This window comes from Pieris napi, chromosome 20, assembly GCF_905475465.1.
Source record: "Pieris napi chromosome 20, ilPieNapi1.2, whole genome shotgun sequence".
In the NCBI taxonomy this organism is placed as follows: domain Eukaryota; kingdom Metazoa; phylum Arthropoda; class Insecta; order Lepidoptera; family Pieridae; genus Pieris; species Pieris napi.
Window position 1 is genome coordinate 8,855,052 of NC_062253.1, and position 19,247 is coordinate 8,874,298.

General features: G+C 32.1%; 1 protein-coding gene across 8 annotated transcripts in view; it reads left to right on the forward strand.

The window, feature by feature from the left end:
• Positions 1-15,524, forward strand: part of LOC125059817 (ras-related protein Rab-32) — a 46,316-nt gene extending 30,792 nt beyond the window's left edge. For all 8 annotated transcript variants that reach the window (XM_047664450.1, XM_047664447.1, XM_047664446.1 and 5 more), the window contains exons 2-5: positions 5,475-5,688; positions 9,408-9,589; positions 10,540-10,683; positions 13,797-15,524. In XM_047664450.1, coding sequence (XP_047520406.1) covers positions 5,475-5,688; positions 9,408-9,589; positions 10,540-10,683; positions 13,797-13,922 — 666 coding nt within the window. In that variant the 3' untranslated portion in view covers positions 13,923-15,524. The remainder of the gene's footprint in view (positions 1-5,474; positions 5,689-9,407; positions 9,590-10,539; positions 10,684-13,796) is intronic.
• The last annotated feature ends 3,723 nt before the right edge of the window (positions 15,525-19,247 follow it).

The following is a 19,247-nucleotide window of genomic DNA, read 5'->3' on the forward strand; positions in this document are numbered from 1 at the left end:
ACCCCAAACATTAAATTTTTGGATATTTTTTTAAAAATTATATTTATTATGTGACATTAAAAAATACATTTTATTTTCAAATAAATTTTCACCCCTCGACGATCAACCCCTAATTTTTTAATATAGTTATTTTTATTGAACTAAAAAAATGTTTCCTAGAAATAATATACATGGCAAAACAACGTTTGCCGGGTCAGCTAGTATTGTATAATAAGCCTTTATCCAAAACAAAAATAGAGAAATATACAATTTGATTATTCTCAAATGCGGCCCCCGTCCGTGAGAAGGCCTTCACGAAATTTTTTCTTTCTTGACAGCTACCCTTTTAATCTCATCGGCCCATCGCTCTTTTGGTTGGCCCTGGTTTTTTTGTCCTTTTGGGTTCGGATACCGATTTTGACCACCTGCCACCTGTTAAATAAAATACATTTTATAAACCTTCCCGGATTACTTAATCTATAGAGACAGGTCAATAGATAATAAAAAAGAGTACAAAATATAATAAGTAAAGTACTTTTTACGCACGCATACAAAGTATGCAGTATAAAGTATGCAAGGTACACATGTCAGAAGTGAAACTTCTTTGGCAAACTAATTTTTAAGTCTTGTTCATATTTATACAAATCTAAAACTTAGAGGGAGGGAAAAAGTAAGATATGACGTTATGAATTTAATGAATTTAATTGTCATTAAAATATTAAAAGTGTCGAATACAAATAATTTTTTTAAATTTATTTCGTCGATAATAAAAACACGTGGCATTTTAATTTACAATTCGTCATTTTAGATTTCAATAAATTATTTTGCGTAAACTATAAAATAGCAATATTTCATGAATTCTCTTTACGAAATTTTAATTTTAAAAATGGAATTTCCATAAGATAATTCGCCCTTCTCACTCTCTCTCTCAATTGGTCTCAATCGCTCTTTCACTTTTCGTGACGCTAATATTATTATGGCGTTTCATCCGTAAAAATTTTACCCTCATGCGCCTAAAGAAGTTTCACTTCAAGAATCTCATTCAAATTCGTTGCGTAGTATAAAAGACGACGCGACATTTACTCAAATATGTTAACGAAGTTGTTGAAATGCCAACCTATAAGAAATAAACACATCGAATTGCTCTATGAATTATTCGTCTCTTTCTGTCAAAATGTGTTCACTGTGTGATAAAAAGAGACAGATGAGACATAACTGCACTGGACTGATGTAGTTTTTTATTAATAAAAGTCCAAATAAAAAGATTCATCGTCGTGTTTTTGTGTGAATACTTCCTAGTTTTGGTACATTACTTATTGGTTTATTCGGTCGAAAATAAATGTTCTGCTTCGACAAAGATTTTATCACAATGCTCGTTCTCGATACTAAAAGTTAAAACATAATTCTTATCAGCTTACGAAATTCTATAATTCTACTAGTGGACCCGACAGACGTTGTCCTGCATGATATTTCAAGCAATTAGTAAAGCTAAGTATGAAAGTACCGACTGCAGCGCCATCTGGCGGGCTGATTTGTGAATCTAAACCATTCCCAGATCCCCTTGAACACACACAAAAAATTTCATCAAAATCGGTCCAGTCGTTTGAGAGAAGTTCAGTGACATACACACTCACAGAAGAATTATATATATAAAGATAATATAATATATTAAGACATAAGAAATTTACGTTTTGTGGTACTGGCCACTTTGACCTCAAATATGACCTCTTTGGTTAGGAATTCCAAATTCAAATTTTCGAGTCGTGCCGCATTTGTTTTTCGAAGACCATTTTTTCCCCGTTTTAATTTTATTTCTTTGCGTCACTCTATTGAAAACATGATAACTATAATTCTTTATTTTCTTCCATATAACATTTGAAGCAAACAGTATGATAACAATTAAGAAGGTATTGGGAGACTGGTTTCCAAGCTAGGTAAGAACCTGTGATATGGATAACATTCTTCAGGCTTTCAGTCTGTCATGTTATCCAAAGTCATACTGAGTCATAACAAAAAAGTATATATATGAGTCGGCAACAAACATGTTAGCTATAAGGCCGTCCGTTGCTTATAACTTGTAACCTGCTATTTGTAAATGTATGTTTTTGTATAAGGTGACGAAGTGTAAATAAATAAATATATAACCTTCATTAAATTTGTTGCGCGTGAGAATTCTTTAAATTTATGTCAATATTTAAAGGATGTTTAAAATATAAAGTAAGGTTATTTAAATAATTTAACTAGAATTTTTATTTAAAACTAATATATAATCGGCGCCGTATTCGCCGGTGGTTTATTCGATTTTGTTGTGTTCAAAATGTATCAGGTTCGTAGTAATTCTTTTATTTTAGTAACTTCGAATTAAACCTTCATAGAAATACCCTTATGAAACCAGCAATGAAGTTATAACTGTTAAAATTTAATATGTTAAATTTTTGTACTTTTGTAATTATGATAAATAAATCTTTTAATCCTTCTTTAATAGATATAAACGCGAATTAATCAGATTATCGAACTCTATGTTTTAAGTGCTTTTCAGTAGTCGACTGTAATCATAGTATTATAGTATTGAATATATTGATTGATGATTGCCATAATAACACCATAAAACTGGGAAGATGGTACTTAGTTGCAAGTACCATCTTCCATGTTAGTTGGTATTGTAATTAATAGTTAATTTCCATTAAAAACGTCTTATATACAATATTATTTTTAAACGAGTTCTAAAATTGCATATATATATATATATATATATATATATATATATCTCTCTTTTTCTTATACGAAACTCGTGTAGACATAAAAATATGCAAAGTAGATTTTTTTTGTCATTATAATATATCACTAAATATCAGTTATTATTATATAATCTTTTATGGGTATAAATACGTCCATATATTGAAATACACTCGTTTTTAATATTTGTTTTGTCTAAGACGCCTTGTTTTTTCTAAGTGCGTAAGGTCCTAGTTGTTCCTGGGGGAAAATAAAATGTCTTAGGGAGAGCGATGATTTTAGCTCGTACTACTTACTGTTCGATCAATTTGTTACCTTGGCATTAAATTAATCACAAACCTATATAGACCCAATGGATCAAATGTAAATTAATCGAACCTATTTACAAATTATACATGTATATACTAACTTGCTGTCTCGGCAAATGTTTGTTTTGCCATGTATATTATTTCTAGGAAACATTTTTATTGTTCAATAAAAATAACTATCTACAATAATAAAATCATAGGGTTATCGTAGATGGGTTGTACTTTTGTATGCTGTAAAATAAAAAAAAGTAAAACAATTTTTTTTTCTAAAAATAAAAAAATATATTTGGGGTGGACACCCCTTATCACTTAGGGGTTTGAAAGATAGATAGAAGCCGATTCTCAGACTTACTGAATATGCATAAAACATTTCATAAGAATCGGTTGAGCCGTTTCGGAGGAATATGGGAACGAACATTGTGACACGAGAATTTTATATATTAAAGAAATAATATATAACTTTCACAACCATTGCAAATTGACTTGAAACAAAGCATTAACTTAATTTATATTCTCGAAAATATTATATAAAACGTTAATATAATATCTAATCTAAAATATGCAAATAAAACAATCTTCTACTCTTAGCTTTTTATATAAATATGATGTTACCCCAAGTTCTCATGAATGCTTTTATTCAAATTGATAATAGGTCAGAATATCGTTAAAAGAGTTTGCTTGTGAGAGATACAATGCTGGTTTGTTTTTAGTAATATATTAAATGGCCGTTATTATTACAAGTTTTTGTGAAGTTGAAAAACAATACATTATTGTGAGCAGTAACTATTTTCCTGGTAAAACAAGTATTATGAATAGAGATGTTGCCAAGTGAATATTTTAATAGTCATAAATTTGTCTTTAAATATTTAAAAATCGAATCAACCTTCAAGCAATTTTCGACTTAGATTTATATGATTACAATAATATCTAATCTAAAGACCATTTCCAAGGATTTTCAAATCTCGATTTTAGTCTATTTAATGTTTTAACTTCAAATTTATTTATAAAATTTCAGATTTGTTTTTGTAGTAGCTTAGTCTAGACGGTACAATTACGCCACAACTTTATTTAAAAACTTTTTCGCTAAGGACTTTGCAGTATTTTAAATCCGGTTTAATATTAAATAGTGTTTTATTTTGTTTACCAACTTTGTTCCGCAACTACCATTACCGATAGACTATGAACTTGTTTGAGCGATAATTTTATTTAATACTAGCTGACCCGGCAAACTTTTGTTTTGCCATATTTATTATTTCTAGGAAACATTTTTTTTAATTCAATAAAAATAACTAACTCCAGTAATAAAAAATAGGGGTGAAAATTAAGGGTTGTGTGTATTTTTGTGTGCTGTATCATAATAAAATAAATTTCGTCCAAAAAATAAAAATTAAATGTTAGGGGTGGACAACCCGTATCACTTAGGGGTATGAAAAATAGATAGTAGCCGATTCTCAGATTTACTGAATATGCATATAAAATTTGATAAAAATCGATCTAGCCGTTGCGGAGGAGTATGGTAACTAACATTGTGACACGAGAATTTTATATATGTAAATGATGTCTCAAAAGGAAGTACATATTATTTAGTTGATCGATTAAAAAAATGTAAGTCGCGTATCAAAAAAGTTTATTCGTTTTCAAAGTACACATTTTGGGAATTTATTTCTTATGGTAGGGGAGCCCACGATGCTAAATGGGGATTTACTCGAGCGTCGTAGTGGAATTTCTGATGGTCAATTTTTTTTTACTAATCTGATCCTGTCTCCTTCACGGGCGGCCTTATATATGGGCCTCATATTTTGTGGAGGTACTTAACCGGGTAAAGGTATCCCCCTATATATTAATCTGCCGCGCTTTAGTAAATCCCGAAATCCCTTCTTGGGCTCCCCTACCATTAAAAACAATACCGTCTGTCGACCCTCGCGTTCGCGGCACTCATTTAATCGAACAATAAAATTACTTATGACGGCTCGGCAGGTGGACTCAGGGTGAGATCTATAGTGCGCACTTGGACTTTGCTCAGACTTTACTTACGAAAAACACTAAGGTTAAACTATGATTTAGTATATTTATAGACATTTTAACGGTGAGATTAAGCTAAGCTCAAGCTAAGACAGAAATTGATGTTTCATTTCATGCAATACCTTCTTTATTATCCTTTAAAAAAGTAAAGAATGGTTATAGTTAAGTCAGAGCAAAGTCTAAGTGCGCTCTATAGATCTCACCCTCAGTAATGGCTGCCATTTCGTGACGGATATTTTCTTTCAATTGCGCCAGAGAAGTCAGCTTATTGGGGTAGACTTTAGATTTAAGATAACCCCATAAGAAAAAATCCATAGGAGTTAAATCAGGACTGCGTGGAGGCCAATTTATGTCACCTCTCCTGGTGATCTATTTGGAATCTATATGGAATATATTTTTTTATATTAATAGCGGCCTATCTCGTTACAGTCTCACGCCACATCGAGTGCGGAGCGGCGGGAGCATCTATACAAAATCCTGGTTATTGGTGAACTGGGTACAGGGAAGACCTCTATAATCAAACGATATGTCCACCAGTTCTTCAGCCAGCACTACAGAGCAACCATTGGCGTGGACTTTGCATTGAAAGTGCTTAACTGGGACGCGAATACGATTATACGACTTCAATTATGGGATATTGCAGGTAATTTAAATGTATAATATGATTTCTTGGTAGCTTTATTGTTTGTACAGGTTTCCTGGAAAATACCCGTTTCACCCAGCTGTTGTTACTCTTCTGTGTCTCCGAAACCGAAACTGTTTATGTTACCCTCTACGATCAACCCCTATTTTTTATTATAAATTATTATACATGGCAAAACGACGTTTGCCGGAGAGTTATCAGAGTTTAAAAAAAATACAGGTTGTATGGCTTTGCCAGGAATTTCCTTGTTTGATATATTGTAACAGGAAATTGTGCCCAAAAATAGACACCTTTTTTCCCTTTCAACTGTTAGTACAGGAGGTAGCAACGTTTTCGAGAAAGAATTTCAGGTCAGCTGATTTTGTGATATGTCTTCCTTCTTGCACTTCCGGTTAGAGTCTGGGCAATCTGGCTGGCGGTAGCGGTTGCGTTCATTAGTGCGCATCCTATCTGTCCAGGTAATAATCCTGGATTTTAAAAGCATTTTAAGAAGCGTAATTATTAATTTTTCGTTTTTAAATACGTTTACCTGACATACTTTTTTATTGCCAGACATTTTTCACGTTGCTATTTGCTAACTATGTGCCAAACGCGATTTTAAGTTTTATTTTTATAAAAATTTCAAAGTATTTTAGAATGTCTGTAATTTTAATATTATGTTATTTAAATATAAGAAAAACTGAAAATGAATTTGCCAGACATTAATTCGATTGTTAAGTCTTGAATTAAAATGATGAAGCATTGCATTTTAAGAAGCGTAATTTTTAATTTTTCCTTTTTAAATACGTCATTCGACGAATTTAAAAAGGAAAATTAAAAATTACGCTTCTTAAAATGTAATTCTTAGAGTGTAAAAGACTTAACAATCGAATTAATGTCTGGCAAATTCATTTTCACTTTTTCTTATATTTAAATAACATAATATTAAAATTACAGACATTCTAAAATACTTTGAAATTTTTATAAAAATAAAACTTAAAATCGCGTCTGGCACATAGCAACGTGAAAAATGTCTGGCAATAAAAAAAGTATGTCAGGTAAACGTATTTAAAAACGAAAAATTAATAATTACGCTTCTTAAAATGCTTTTAAAATCCAGGATTATTACCTGGACAGATAGGATGCGCACTAATGAACGCAACCGCTACCGCCAGCCAGATTGCCCAGACTCTCACCGGAAGTGCAAGAAGGAAGACATATCACAAAATCAGCTGACCTAAAATTCTTTTTTTTCAAACGTTGCTACCTCCCGTACTATGTGTTAAAGTTAGCGGGATTCATTTAGATAGAGATATTATATGACCGTTTACACGCTCAACTACCACCTACAACACATCTTATGCAATAGTTAAGCTAACATAAGTTAAAACACAAGCTGTTTATTTATTTACACATACAGATAATTCTATAACTAATGTTGTAAAGTGTAGTCTTACAACTTAAATCATTAAAGAGATAATATCTTAACAGTTCTTGTTTGAGTAAAGATAATATAATACGATCAAAGATATTTAAATGTAGAACACAAAACCAGATTTGAGAGTTTTTTTTCTGGAAATTATTAGTTTATTATGTGAAAACTATTATTGCAAATTGAATAAATATAACAAATTAAATACAAACCTACAAACCACAGATCAACTAATACAAAATAATAATTATTGTATATATAAATTTATAATGCTTTTGAATAAACGATTTAGACATTTTATGACATCTATATCTGATATTACTATTTTATTAAGTTCGAAAATCAGTGTATAATTTATACAGTGACCGACATTATATATTATTATCGAAGTTTCTTTTAAAGAAAAATTTCCATAACAACTATTGCGTACATAAATATATCCCGCCGAATTTCTTTTTTCTTTTTTTTTCTAATGGCTCTGGCACGATTTGTGCATTAGCCAGCGTCAAGTATAGGATTTTTTATAATTCGTGCTTGTCTTTAGAAATTCGACCGTGTCCTCCATGTACGGTTTAAGCACTAGATATTAATAAACAAATACTTTTTTAACCATAGACAATCTGTAAAACAAAGGCAGGTAATAAAAAAAAACTATCACATGATGTCACTGTCAAAGTTAAGATATATAGTCAAGGTTTTCGGAGGCTAAGAGAACTTGTAAAATATTAAGTTATGGATGATATGGGATTAGTTTTCTCTTGGATGTTCATGATTCTTATAATTTTATTGTCGCTGCTGTTTCTATCACTACTTATGATGGTTCCATATTAAGTGGTAAGTAGATGTTAAATATATGTATTTGATTGTATTCTCCTTCAATAGTTAATTAATTCGCCGTTGATCTTAAAGTTTTTCATAAATAAAATGACCTGTCGGGGTTGGAAGAATTTAAAAACTAAAAACTTATGAATGACATATCGTGTCATGTGTTAACATGCTTTGGCCTAAAAGACATATCGTCTTGTTTTTAGTTCTCACCACCCTGAAAGCCTAGTGAATAAGGAAAATCATAAAGCCGCATACTTGTTCTTTACATATTAGAAGTTATTTCACCGTATATATATCTCTAATGTAATTCGTAAATTGTATCTATGTATATGCACTCAACAGCGCCACTACATAATTAAATACAAGTTGAATACAGTTTTAAGGCTTTATTTTTGAAATGATTGAATCATCTTCATCAGCCTCTTTTTTGATCCATTTCTGGACGTAGGCTTTCTCCAACATCTTCCAGTACGCCCTGCACTGGCTTCTTAGTATCCAGCGGGAGCCCACCTCCTTGACAATAGCTAGTCGGTGAGTGGCCGTGCGGTCTTTTGTTCTTCCGAGGTCTGCATTCAAGACCTGCGGGTCCATCAGTTTTTGTCCATGCGCACTGTGTGGTCTGCTAATGCGCTGTCGCAATGTATTTCCTTCACTTTTCTGATCTTCTAATTGTTTCTTACTGGTGTTGTCGGGGATAGTTAATTTGTAATTTATTATACATTACACTTCAATGTGAGTAAAAAGATGGCGGTTGCGTGTTCACGTGTTCTATACTTGAGTGATAGTTTTTAAGCACGTTTTCTTAATTGATTTCTACACATTATATCACGCTATTTGTAGCACGAAGCCAGTCAATTGCATTTATATGTGGAAAATTACTAGGTGTCATTGAAAAACGGAAAAGACTAAAATGATAAATCACTTTACTTAAACGAAGCTAAATAACCGATCTCGTTATATTCAATAGACATATCTAGAGTTAAGTATAAAATGACATGTGTCAAATTGGATCAAGCGAGACCTGTCACGTGTGTTGTTACGTGCGACAACCAAATTCTAGCTGTTTCTTCTCGAATCCGGACGTATCTATAACTTCGATCTAAATAGATATGATTTTGTATTGCGATCGCCCAGTACAAAAACTCAGTTTTGAGTTCGAGATAAACAAATGAAAAATCTTTTAGGTAATCATGCACTTACAATACTTCAAAAATAAATCGACCGAGCCCTTTTGGCGCGCGCATATAACCACCGTCATACAAGTATTATATTGTTTCAAAAGAATCTAAAATGGTATACCTATACAAACAAATTAACATATCTTAGAAACTTAGAAGACAAAACACATTTAACTTATAGGAAAAACAAACATGTATACTTATTTGTCAGGTTATAATATACTCGTGAGGGCATGTTCATAATTTATTTATCCGTATGGATATTTGTAATACTATTTTAAAGCGTATTTTCTTTGTTTTAGGGCAAGAGCGGTTTGGCAATATGACCCGTGTCTATTACAAAGAGGCTGTTGGCGCGTTCATAGTGTTCGACGTATCGAGAGTTGCGACATTTGACGCGGTGGTGAAGTGGAAGAACGACCTGGATACAAAGGTTCAGTTACCGGATGGATCACCTATACCCTGCATATTACTGGCGAATAAGGTTGGTACGCTAATTACCTAGTCACCGACCTACCTACATTACTGTCATTGATTGTCAATCGTATGTCAAAATGTAAATTGGTTATCAAATATCATCCTCGTTGTATGACGTAGTACTCTTTCTTGATGTAGATTAAAAATAAACAAATACTTTTATATAACATAGACAAGCTTTAACTCTTGTTTAAAATATCAGATGACGTAGCTGTCAAAGTTAATAAATATAATCTAGGGTTTCATACGCTAACCGATATATTTAGAAAATATTATGTTACTATAGATAATATGGGATTAGAATGGGATTGGATATTCATGACTTTAAATTCGCTGCTATCACTTTATTTTAGTCGTAAAGTTGAATAATTATATTTTATATCTATCAATTGATGTCTCCAGTTATAATCTTGCCATGATCATTGTCAGATATGTCAAATTAAAAAAAAAACGCTTTGACAGTTGACATACTAGATACGTGCCATCGTGCAAGTTTATAACAAACTAGAGCCGCAAACTTTTGTGTAGTGATCCTTGACTTAATAATTTCGGCGGTACTAACATTTTCCAGGAACATTTGAAATTTTCATATAAGTTTGCCAAGCATCACTTAAATAAAAGAAATAGAAATATCACATCTGTTCAGTATTTCCTTATTAATGAAAAATGTCTCTCATAAGTTATTAATATGTGACGATATAATAATGATATATTACGCCAGTAATATACGTTATCTGATCATATATCAACATCATACATTAACTGGTTGAATGTAATTATAATTTATTAATAGTAATTAACTCGTTTTCTTGTTGAGATAGGAAAGTGTTTTAATATTATGATGCCATCATAATTCAATTTAATCAGGTTTCAAAATTTGTACATCTCATTTTATTACAAATCAGTAATAAATAGAAGAAAAAAGACTTTATCTTACAATTTTTTTATTTTATTTAGTGTGACCAGCAAAAAGAAGGAATAGTGAATTCACCGGCTAAAATGGACGAATATTGTCGGGAAAAAGGCTTCGCGGGATGGTTTGAGACGTCGGCCAAAGAAAATATTAATATTGAAGAGGCGGCCAGATCTTTAGTTAATAAGGTAATGTTTAAATACTTTTTATCCTAATGATCTAGTTCAGTGTTTCCCAAACATTTTTGTGCCTTAGCCTTCCTAGAATTCTAATACCCAGCCCTATGGAACATACATAAATCATATTTTTAATATAAAAAAATTGAATTGTTCACTTAAGAAACTCTTACTCACTCTCTTGTTAAAGGATAGGTTTATAGGACACAGTAAGTTTTCAAAACATATAATGAAAAACTGAAATTCAAATTCCAAGTATTTTTTTATTATAATCAAGGGCGTAGAACGGAATAGAAGAACTGGCAATAAACTCTCCGCCACTCTTTTTATAGTATTATAAATAATACCGATCATCCGTCGTGCTTCCTGTTACACACTTCCTCGCAAGGGGTGTGCTTAGGCCCGTTCGGGGCGGATCCCCTTCATATTGTGTGATGGGTCTCGCCCTGTTGATACGGTTTCGGGGCGGGCTTATAGCTCTCGACGCGCTGCAGCGAGAGAGAGACAAGAGACAAGAATACCGATCATTTGTAAACAATGCTTGAACCTCACTGGTTTACCGCGGAGAGGTTTGCTGCAAAAGGGTGCATGAAGCAAATATATTTCATCCGTTTGAAGTGAAGAATCGTTTCATCGGGTATCAAACCTGTGAACTAAATGCATCTAATAAACAAGTCAACTAAGTCTAATACTCAAATTAAAATATATTATTTTTAAACAAAGGCAACTGTCGTTTAAGGATATGAAAATTGTCGAATTATTAAAAAATGTCAATGTCAAGTTATGACCTTAACATAGACAAATTCTATTCTTGCTTTTATTTTGTTTTATCGTTGAATTTTAGTGTTATTTCTACTGAATTTTAATATAATTGCAATAAATTTTGGTGTATGCATACTAAAATGTTATTCATATTTCGTATAGTAGATATTATAGTCTGTTGAATTAGCATCTGTCAGATCAATTTCTCATCTATAAATGGTAAAATTGGTCTGACCTTGTTGCTTCGCTCTGCTTATAGTAAAGGAATATAGATTCCAATATTAAAAATATAAATTCCTTAAGCACCAACTGATTTGTTAGTTCCTGATTTGTATTATATTTATATTTACTGAAGAAAAACCCAAAGTAAAAAAATATTGGTTGTTTGTAAAGTAGGTTTACAATCGAGATGTTTACGTGATAACGTCTTATTGGTGATATAAGTTTTTGGGAAGTAAGGAATTAATGAAGATAACAATTTTTTCAAATTTTTAATTACATCTATCGTTTTATTCACACTTTTGATGATAAATTTCGGGTGTAAAATGACAAGTTTACTTATTCGACTATGATATACATTTTTCTTCATACATTCACGGAATGACTGGCAGCGCTCGAGATGAGACGGGAGATCGGTCCGTCTCTCTCTCGTTATACCTGCGATCGCGCTCGTGAGGTTTTGGTGTGACACAAGTTTCTGAACATGTCACCCGACTAAAACGATTTTAAAGACGTTATCACGTCAAAAATGTTATTTGCAATTTTTAAGTATGTTGTTGTTCACTTGTGTCAGGAGAGATGTGATATGACTTGTCAAAAATCTTTTAACGGAAGCACTCTTTCGTCCCTTTCTGTCAAACGTGTTTACGCTGTGATGAAAAGGGACAGATTTATTGAAATCAAAGTAAGGATGCTTTAATCGTAAAGTTATTAACTTACAAATCAAGATATATTAGAAGGTCGTTAGGTACGTTAAGCTTCACGATTGCCTTAACTATGGTGTTTCACAATATTGTGCAATAAGTTGAAACAAACAAGAGAGAATTTTTTGGTTGCTAGTTATGGTGTAGGCGATAAAAACCCCAATCCGGTTTTTTTATCGAGAAATTCTGGCGTAGGAGCTAGCGGTCAATGTTCTATAATTGTTTTGCTATTGCACAATGTGATATAGGCTTATGAAATAGGGAGTAAGGTGCGTATTAAAATGGCGAATCTTGCTGTTTCTTGCAACACTTAATCTATAGTATTTGTAGGATATGACAGAACGTTAGTCCTTTTTCAAATTAAGTTTAGACTTTTGACATTTGACGAGATTATATGAGAATTTTAAGGATATAATATTATCGTAATTTTTATTGAAGATGATTTGAAACATTGTTGAGTATTAAAATCATATATCATTTGCTAATTATGTAAACATATTTCATCTGGAGTAAGATCACGTATTAAACTTAAAATAAAATATGCTTCAGCTCTTACGCTTAGTTTGTTGGTGAGCATTAATAAATAATTTATGGGGCTTTTTTACATACAGTGCTTGTTAATAACACTTTATCTCTTCATCTTGCGTGATGTTTCCGTAATTTATAATCTATGGTTTAATTTGAAGTAATCTAAGCTAACGAATAATTCCAGTTAAGAGTTTTTATATAGCGTGTTCGATACCTGGATCATTACTCTATATTAACCACTCGCGTTCAACAATAGAATATAAACGAAATGATTAAATGATAATTGCTATGAAACGAATGAATGCACTGTAACAGTCGAAGTGCCTTCGTCTGGCTATACTCTCGGGGCGTAGTTCAGACGATTAAGGAAATCGCCACGCTTATAAAATGTACAGCCTTGGCTCTTACATAGATAACGTATTATAAAATGTCACCAGGTCTATTGAAAACTACCGAAAGGATTTTGTATGGTTGACACCAATGACAGTGTATGTTGTAATAAGGAAAGCATAGGTGTATAATTCAATATGGTTTTTTGTAAAATTACTGAAATATTATTTACTATTGTTGAAGAGGTTGCAAAACAAAACCTGCGGCGGAAATTAGTGTTATATAGGAACATTAATCCTTTTAGGAAAATAACACAAATACACTTGAATAGTTTATTATTTGTTGCTTTATTTGTAATAAAATACAACCTACATGATAGAACGAGTCTTAAAAGAATTCATATTGGTTTTGTATAAATCTCACATAATGTATCTAACGAATCCTAGATTTATTTGCAATTTTTAGTAATGTTAGTATGGTGACATATCGTCAATGTTTACGGAAATTTTGTCATTTACTATACTATATATGACAAAAAAATTATACGTATAATAATAATTAACACATAAATATTATTTCCAGATTCTTCTTAACGACAAACTGCTTCAGAACAATGACAAGGATGGTGAAAGGATCGCACTGGACCACAAGATCGCTAATGGCGAGAACAGTCGAGACCTCGGAGGGAATAAAAGTTGCGCCTGCTGACCATTTGCAAACAGACCAAATTCACCCTTATTGTGCAACTATGATGATCAAGAAAATTACAGAATAAATTGAAGTGTCAAATGCTATTTGACGGATAATTAATCTGTCTTCTTGACAAATTATATTACCTATCTGTGGTTTTAGATTCGATGGGTAATTTATCAGTCGTGACAAATTATATTATCTGTGAAACAAGATGGCCGCTATTTGTTGTCTACGCCGAAGAATTGTTTTTAACATTTCCTTTTTTAAAATGGCGTCGTTTTTTTATGTTGATATTGATGACGAAATGACTTTCGTTTCACAATAAGGGTGTCTTATTCTTGCACTGATTAAACCTCGCTTTAAAATGAACAATTTTTTAAATTATAGGATTATGAAATTATATTCCATATTTCTCAATAATGTTATTTAAAGTTTGAGCCAAATATTTTATAACAACTTCGATTTCAAAAAAAATTAATATTATTAGTATCATGTTAATTGGAATCTTTTATTCATAAGAGTTTTAAAAATGTTAATTTGACTTTTACTTACTAAAACGAGATTTTGTTTACACATATTGTTTGAAATGGAGGCGAAATAAAAATTAATAATAGTTCCATATAAGCCTCATTGTAAAATATCTTTTTATCTTATTACTTTGTATCAAATGTTATATTTAATCTATGATTCATTCGAATCCATCCAAAATTTGCGCTAAATAATTTCATTGAAGTATAAAAAGCTTTATTGACGGCATTTCTTGTATTTATCATAAGTCATACCTATATTAATACGGAAACGAAATTTTAGAAACTTTAAGAATGTACTTTTATGTAAATTAACAAAACTTTATGTATATGACATTAAAGGTAGGTATAACGTTTGGGGCTCTAGAAAAAAGTACTGTGCAACATGCAAATGCCAGTAAATATGACGTAATCATTGATCAAGTGTGAGCTAAGGTCTAGGCTAACGCCTTGTATAAACCCACGTCTTCTGAAATTTTATGTTGACGTAATCTTGAATTGAGCATTGCCAATTGTCAAGCTTCGACTTTGACACTTCGTAGAAGTCAAAAATCTAAATGACGTTTTCTAAAAAGTAGCTTAAAAACTAGTGATTTAGTATTTGAATTAATTTTTGACTTCTTTTTAATTGTTTTGGTTTTGTTGCGTCGTACAGGGCTGCCATAACAAAAAGGAAGCCAGTAGTTGCATTGCTGCACATTTATTTGCATAAATGTAAAAATTTCCAATAGATAAGATCTGGGCTACTATTGTATACACAGATAGTAAATGATTTTGTTTTTTATTGTTTACATATAACATATGCTTAGATTGTGCCTTATATAAATTAAAAACATATTTTATTGTCATATATATAATGTTTAATTTAAGTTGAAAGTGCCTCTATGCATCGAATTTAATCCATGTAACGAAATTATATTTAAGATTTTTATTCTGTACACTAATTGGGTTTCGCAAATTTCAAATTTTATTAAGTGCCATGTTGGGCTTGAGTCAGTAATTAGTTTATAAATGAGTTAATATTGTAATAAGTATTACTTATTGTATGTGAGCGTGTGGATTTATTACAGAATAAATTGTTTTAGAAAAACTATATTTTATTTATAACGAATAGCTCGGTATTGCTCTCCTTTTTCGATAAACGAACTAGCTAACTTAACAATTTTTAACTTCTCGGAATCCAAGGCCTTTTGATCAATACACAAGTCTAATAAACCAATTTAGAAAAGACATTTGATATAATGAAATGCATCTATAATAATAATAATTTATTTATTGCAAGAATATGGTACAAACATGTGTAAGGTGGTACAATCGTAAGTTCGCATATTCTGCCACACACAATGGCGCACAAATTTGTCTTTAAAGAATTTTACATTAGTAGTCATATGAATTGATCAGTTCTTATATTATTTGTATCGTACATAATACATATCATACATTATTAAATTTATATCAACTACAGTGTCTCACGCAAATAATCATTTATTGAATGATACATTCGTTAATAATAGATATCGTTCACGAAAGAAAATATAAGAAGTTCTTTGACGCCAAAAACATCTAATGAAATCAAACAATTTAACCAAATTCTTAATGACACTGGCAGGAACTAGCGTTTAAGACCTAGTTAGACCTAGGCTAGGCCTAGTTTAAACGCTAGTGCTCACAGAAGTATATTAAGAATGAGGTTAACCACAATGAATATTGTATCTCAACGATTCGTAGCAACTCTGCTACACTATGTTTACAATATTTTAAATGTAAGTACAAAATGTAATGTTTTTAGTAAAATAAAGTAATTTTTATTTATTTATTTAATGGGTCATGGGTAGACAACAGTCCTACGTCTGTTTACATCGTAAGCAAGTAGATGATTTATACCTACCACTTCAATTTTGTGTCTGAAAAAGTAATAAGAAAAACCCTTGTGAAACGAGTTCTACATTGCTGAAAAGAACGCTGAAAGCTTTCATATTTGAAAGGCTTGGAAATGTAAGTACTAATTTCGCTATTCATAGACGCATCAAAAACAAGTGACGGTAAATGTATGTAATTATGGCATCGAGAGACCATTGAGACATTCCATATATTTATATATCTTATAGTTTAAAAGGTCGAATACTAGAAAAAATATTATAATCCTTCAGATCAGTATTGGCCTAGTGGCTTCAGCGTGCGACTAACATCCCTGAGGCCGTAGGTTCGATCCCCGGCTGTGCACCAATGGACTTTCCTTTATGTGAGCATTTAATATTCGCTCGAATGGTAAAGGAAAACATCGTGAGGAAATCGACCCTTGTCTTAGGCAAAAGTCGACGGCCGTCTCTCAGGCACAGGAGGTTGATCACCAACTTGCTTATTAGATTGAAAAATGATCATGCTATGTAATTAATACGTTGTATATAAATGCGGAATAGCATCATGTGGTCTACCCAAGGGTTCTAAACTAATGACCCAACAAAATTGAATTTTGTATAGCATAGTTATAGCAATACGTTACTGTTTTGATTCTCAAGATTTTTTGCGTTGTGTTGTATAATCGGTTTTTATAAGGTTGGAAATAAAAAAATGGCTCAATTGGCTAATTTGATAAAAAAAAATTTCGTGATATTGCGCAATGCCGTTCCGAAAAATTGATTTTAACGAGCCTTCATCTTTAGACCATAAACATAGACTACGGAATTTTAATAGCTCTCAAGTAGGTTGAGGAATATTAGTTGGAATATCGAACCAAGAAAAGAGGTCTTTGGAGATATAATCTTAAAATACATAGTTTTTATTGCAACCAAAATCAAACGTTTGAATGTTTATCTATTTATTTATTCATTTATACGTTCTAAAACAGCACTAGCTTAACACATACACATCAGTTATATAAGAACATAAGTAATCTATCAATGGAAAAAATTAAAACAAACAAACACAAAAGTTACAAAATAAAAATAAAAAATTTATAATAACTAAAACTAAAAAAGAAAATAACAATAACAATAATAACCCAAACTCAATGAATGAATTTGATATTGGATCTTTGTCTTTACGTATATAGACAACTATAATATAATATAACCTTTATATTCCAAAACTCTGTGACCAGTGTGACCAGATCTTTAATATATTTTAAGTACAGTATATCTCGGAATTCGGTGTGCCTCTTGGCAAAGGCCTCCTCTAACCATTTTCACTGTTCTCTATCGTTTGCGACTCTTCTCCAGTTGGAGCCTGCTGTTTATTTCAATTCTTCCTCCCTTTTTTTGCGTTGTCGGCCTCTTCTTCTTCGTATAGATAACTAAGTAACGTAAAAGATAGACCAATGGTATTCTAATTATGTTGACTACAAAGAACGCGCATATTTTAACGTTGGTATGCTGTCCATGTCCCATTGTAGGAGATTTTTTTATTGTTTTGTTTGCGGACCTATACAAATATAGCAACTATAACCGAATAGTTACTAACTCAACAAACACTACATATGGATATAATCTGATATAAGTAACTTAAGTAATCGGCCTACTGTGCCTAACACGCCTTCGGTTAGTCTTCGACACCCGTTTAGTCGCGATGTATTGCTTCTTTATATGACCAAGTATCAATTAGATTTTTAGACCAGGGGGCAAACGGGCAGGCTGTTCATCTTATGTTAAGTTATACCGCCGCCCATGGACACTCTTAACTCCGCTAGAGGGCTCGCGATCCTCACTCTTTTCTTGAAGGACCCTATGAAAACCTAAAATACTTCAGTGGGCAGCTGGTGACGCATAGTGGTGGTGGCAAAAACTGCTTTAAAAAACGCGCAGTTGTGGAACGACGGACGTCGGTGGAATTTCCTCAATGTCCGATGATGAAACTCTGCTGCATTTATTAGTCCGAAAAACTCCTTTGAATACTCTCCATGGTAAATGCGGTAGAAGATGCGGAGAGACCCCACATCTCTATACAACGCCAAGGGATCAAGCCGCTCGAAAAGGGCTTCGTCGTCGACGATTCGAACCGCTCTTCGTTAAATGCGATTAAGTGGAAGGAGCTGGTACTGGGGAAATTGCGCAGAGGACAGTGAGCCCATCGTATAGCTGGTTATTGAATCGAATGATCAGGCTTAAGGTTACTTAAAGTAGGTACATATAACACAAATAAAACCGCACAACAAAAAAGGCACCAGATTTTTCCGTTTGTTATGTTATGGGGTTGAAATAGGAAAAACTAAAAGATTGGTTTATTAATGGTGGTTATGTAAAACATCCAGTATATAGATAAACATAAAAATACTAATAAATAGATGTAATCTGACCTATATAGCATTGTGGCCTTATAATAAGGTTAATATCGTAATAGATGTTTCTAATCCTTAAAGAAAAGAGCGTACCAATTCTTAAAAGGCCGGCAACGCACTCGAGAGCCCTCTGGCATTGAGAGTATCCTTGGGCGGCGGTATCACTTAACATCAGGTGAGCCTCCTGCCCGTTTGCCCCCCGTTCTATAAAAAAATAATAATAATAAAATTAATTCAACCAAGATGTTTCTGTGAACTTGAACACCAATGCTGTACTATATGTAGATTGTTTTAATTTGGCGTGACCGCTAATGTACTTTCGCGCTTATACAAAGTGGATCGTCTAGACTATTTATATAAAATAAACACTATTTTAACCTACGTATATGCATAAAGGTTGAATGGAACTCGTAGGAGTTCGTAATTGCATTTTACATACATTTAAGTTTTAAAGTATTACATTAATATATTTTCCTATTTATAAAAAAGGGTGCGTGTAAGAAGTTATACTTCTTTGGCTTTCTTTATTATTTTTTAAAT